We start from the raw sequence: 4,395 nt of genomic DNA on the forward strand, positions 1-4,395 counted from the left end.
ACCACGTCGATAACGCAAACTTAGGGGGACTCTGGGTAAACTGAGGCACTCAAATTGCCGAGGAGCTCCGCCTCCCAAGAGACATTTAATCCGGGGGGATTTGCAGGAAACTTCTAAATTAAGGGTAGCGGCTGCTGCAGCTGAGGGGGGGCACGCCGGTCGCTGCGCCCGGGCAGCTGCCGTGAGCTCACGCCCCGAAATAGCCCCAGGGGCCCCAGCCGCAGCTGCCACTGGGTCCGGCTGTCACTCAGAGGAAGCACGGAGCCCCCAGCCCAAGGGTCCCCTCCCCTCCGCAGCGCCGGAGTTTTTCCAACCGACTGCTACTTTTTCCTCCGACGGCTGGCGGGGAAGAGGGGAATGGGGGCGGGACCCCAAGGGAGGCGGTCCCCAGTGGGTGGGCGAAGGGGGCGGGCGCGCCCCCCGGCCGGGCCGTGCTTCTGCCCCTACAAGGTTTGGGCCGAGGTGGGGGAGGGTCCTGGTTGCGGGCCCCGCCCGGTCCCTCCTCGGCTTTTAGGCGCCGGCGCGGCCGGGACGTCCCAGCCTCGCTTGGTCCTCCTCGCCTGCCACCCGTGCACCCAGTTCGCTCAGCCAGCCCAGTCCGTCCGGTCCTCACCGCCTGCCGGCCTGCCCACCCCCCACCGCAGCCATGGACGCCATCAAGAAGAAGATGCAGATGCTGAAGCTGGACAAGGAGAACGCCATCGACCGCGCCGAGCAGGCCGAAGCTGACAAGAAGCAAGCTGAGGACCGCTGCAAGCAGGTTAGGGCCGGGCCCAGTGCAGCCTGCTCTCCCCGCCGCCGAGGGCAGGGGTGGGCCGCTGCCATGGGTCCCCCAGCCCCGGGCCTGCCCGCCAGGGCTCTCTCCCGCCAGTGTGCGGGCCGGGCCTTCACAGTACCCTCAGGGCCTTCGCCAGAGCCGCTTATCTCCCCTACCCATAGCCTAGGGAAGCCCCAGGACCCTGATTTCCACTCCTGCCCTTGCAGAGCGTGGTTGGTCCTGCTCCTTGGAGCTTGAAGTTTTTTCTCTGTACCCCCAACAAGTCCCACCAGCACCCTTGACTGTTATTCTGTCCCTCTTCTGTTATTCTGCTTCCATCTCAGTAGCCTCCAAATCTTAGTAGCGCCCCTACACACACCGCGTCTCCATTCTGGGCCTGGGCCCCCTCCCAGCCTGGCTGACCAAGTCCCCTCTGTCCCAGCTGGAAGAGGAGCAGCAGGCCCTCCAGAAGAAGCTGAAGGGGACAGAGGATGAGGTGGAAAAGTATTCTGAATCCGTGAAGGAGGCCCAGGAGAAACTGGAGCAGGCCGAGAAGAAGGCCACTGATGTGAGTGTGGACTTGGGGGACAATGGGAGGAGTTAGGGCACAAGGGAGAGGCCCCCCCAGGTATGGGAATAAGGGGATTAGGGGCACCTTATCCCCTTATGTCCCCAGCACCAGGAAAGAAAGGGTTTCATCTCAGTAACCAGGGTTAGGGTAACCTTACACAAGTAATTCAAGACAGTGGATAAATCAAAACCACCTACCACTCCCCGCAGAGGACTTAGCCCTGTAATTCTGTTTGGTTCCAGCTTTTAGAATGTACAGTGATCAAGCAGTGAGTCATTGTGGGGGTGGAAGGTATAAGAATTTACCATCTACCTCAATTAATCCTCCAGCTGAAATTGGAGAGGAGACTGCAGCCATTTGGGGGTGGGGGGATGTGGGTGTGAGGTACTAGCAGGCAGGAGGAGGGAGAGGGATCCAGAGATGAGGCCTCACTTGAGTTACAATCCTAAGGGGCCATTAGAAATCCCCTGGCCTTGACCTCTGGCTTCAGCAGCCCTGCTGTGCCCTGGGGCCCCGGCGGCTCAGGTTCTAACGGCTCCTCATTTACCCTCATTAAGCTGTCAGCCTAGAGACCACGCCAGGCCACAGGGCAGAGGGACAGGGCCACAGATGCCAAAGCAGCTACCTGGACAGGTTATTTACCCTGAGATTTCTCTGCCCATCCACAACCCCAACCAGACTTCACTTCCTGCCATTCCCAACCCCCTCCTTAAGGTAGGAGAATGGCCATATGGCTTTGGACATGGTAGTTTCCCCATTCTCTGCCTCAGTTTCCCCATCTTCCTTCCACCCAGGATTGTTTTAAGATGAACCTATGGTTGGATTAACATAAAGCATGGTCTGAACATCAGAGATGACATTGCTGTTTGTGTCAACTGCTCATGTTCCCAGCCCCCCAGAGTTGGGCTTCTGTAACCTCCAGCCTCCAGTTTTGGTTCTCCACCAGTCCTGGCACTTGGGAGGGAGCTGACCTGCAGCTGCTAGCACAGACGACCCTGGGCATCTGACACTCTATAAATAACCAAGGCCCAGTGCAGCTGGAGGCAGGATTGGAAACCCAAGGAGCTGGTTGGGGCTGGAGGGGCGGGGGAGACAGGGACAGAGCTAGGGAGGCAGAGCCACGGCACCAGGAGCAGATAGGAAAGACTGCCCAAGCTTATTGGTGACCTTGAACACAGAACTCAACTTACATGGTGCCTCAGTTTCTCCCTCTTTCTTGCTTCCCATTTTTCTAATGGGGACAGTAGTGCCTGTCCTGTGGCTGGAGAGCAGCCCCCTCTAGGGCTGGGGGAAGAGCTTGAGGGGCAGGAAATGGCACATATCAGTCCCATGATGAGGACCTCAGGACTTCCCAAACTTTCCAGTCTTTTGTCGCTCCACCATCATGAAGAGGTTTTCTTTTACAGTCTCACCTCTCTCTAGGGTAGTCCTCCAATGTTCCCCACAGTGATTCTTCCCAACCCCCAGTGCTGTCCCCAGAATCCTTCCACACTGAGTCATCCGGCCCTGTGCCCATGATGGGCCCTTGTCACTCTAGGTGGCCAAGCTCCAGGTGCCTTCATCACCTGGAAGACAAGCTACCATCTACTCTCTATATATGGTGCTGTTTCTCCTGCCCTACAGTCCTACCAAGGACCTGCTTCCTATGCTCTGTCCAAGTGCTGCCCCCAGCCCCTCCCTCCACCTCCTTCCCCTACACAGGTCCTTTCTCCTCTCCACTCTGAAATCTCAGGGTCTCTGTGTCCTTGTTTTTGACAGAGAAAGGGGATAATCTAATATGTATGGAATGTGGACCCTGTGCAGGCAGCGTATTCAGTGCTTTCTGCATGTTATTTTATGATTTCCCAAACTTGGTTTATCATCAAAATCAGTAGGGGGCTTTAAAAAAAGAGAAGATTCCCAAGCCCCCACCCTGCACATCCCAATTCAGTGAATGTAGCATGGAGTAAGAGAACCTGTTTAGTTTGATGGGCCTCACTGTGGGTCCTGTTGATTAATTGAGTATCAAAAACACTGGATTATCTCAGAACAGCCTTAAGAAGAAGGAACTGTTATTGTTAACTCCAACTTGTGAAGGAGGAAACTGAGGCTTAGAGAGGCTAAATAAGTTGCCCACAGTTACACAAGTGTTGAGTGACTGAGCTGTGGCTCAAAGACAGGTCTGACTCAGAGCCAGTGCTCTTAACACCAGGCTGTACTGCTCCTCTCATTTATTGGCACTCGCCTTGCTCTGCCCTTTTTCTCAGTGTTTGACCAGTTTTTTGAATTTTTTCCAAAACCTCTATGGTTTTGCCTCCTACTGCAAGCCCAGGGGCTGAGTAGACATCTCTCACACTGCCCCTGCATTGCCCCCAGCTCTCTGCTGGCCTTGGCAGGGAGCCCCTTGCTACAGCCACGGGTATCCCTTATAGGCCTGCTCTTGGGCTTCTTGCTGGGAGTCTGCCTTGCAGCTGATAACAGATGACATCATTGAGCTTGATTCTTTTTTTTTTTTTTTTTTGAGATGGGATCTTACTATGTTGCCCAGGCTGGGCTCCTAGGGTCAAGCTGAACTCCCGCCTTAGCCTCCAGAGTAGCTGGGATGACAGGCATGCACCACCATGCCCAGCATCACTGAGCTTCATTCTGTGACGGGCTGTTCCTTAGCAGCAGTGACGTCTGGTTGGCCTGATTCTTTCCCCATCCCCTTACCTGGGCCAGGCTTTGCTGTGTAGGAATCAGAGCTGCATCAGACCTGGCCCCAGCGCTTGAAGTGCTCTCACAGGGAACAGGAGGACTTATGTGCAGGTAACCTTCGGGAAACTGCACGGTGCAGGAGAGGCCCTGCAGCAGGGGAGCGGAGCTCGTCAAGCAAGGAATGCAGGTTTTTTTGAGACGGAGTTTCGTTCTTTTTACCCAGGCTGGAGTGCAGTGGCATGACCTCAGCTCACTGCAACTCTTCCGCCTCCTGGATTCAAGTGATTCTTGTGCCTCAGCCTCCCAAGTAGCTGGGATTACAGGTGCCCACCACCATGCCTGGCTAATTTTTTATTTTTTTTATTTTTATTTTTATTTTTTATTTATTTTT

At 55.3% G+C, this 4,395-nt stretch overlaps 1 protein-coding gene across 7 annotated transcripts in view; it reads left to right on the top strand.

The window, feature by feature from the left end:
• Positions 1-406: 406 nt before the first annotated feature.
• Positions 407-4,395, top strand: part of TPM2 (tropomyosin 2 (beta)) — an 8,453-nt gene continuing 4,464 nt past the window's right edge. For 3 of the 7 annotated variants that reach the window (XM_011950448.1, XM_011950453.1, XM_011950452.1), the window contains exons 1-2: positions 407-760; positions 1,200-1,325. In XM_011950448.1, coding sequence (XP_011805838.1) covers positions 647-760; positions 1,200-1,325 — 240 coding nt within the window. In that variant the 5' untranslated portion in view covers positions 407-646. Of the gene's footprint in view, positions 782-1,121; positions 1,326-4,395 lie in introns of all 7 variants that reach the window. The other 4 variants (XM_011950450.1, XM_011950451.1, XM_011950449.1 and 1 more) reach the window with 3 other exon arrangements.

Source organism: Colobus angolensis, unplaced genomic scaffold, assembly GCF_000951035.1.
Source record: "Colobus angolensis palliatus isolate OR3802 unplaced genomic scaffold, Cang.pa_1.0 Scaffold308, whole genome shotgun sequence".
Lineage (NCBI taxonomy): Eukaryota > Metazoa > Chordata > Mammalia > Primates > Cercopithecidae > Colobus > Colobus angolensis.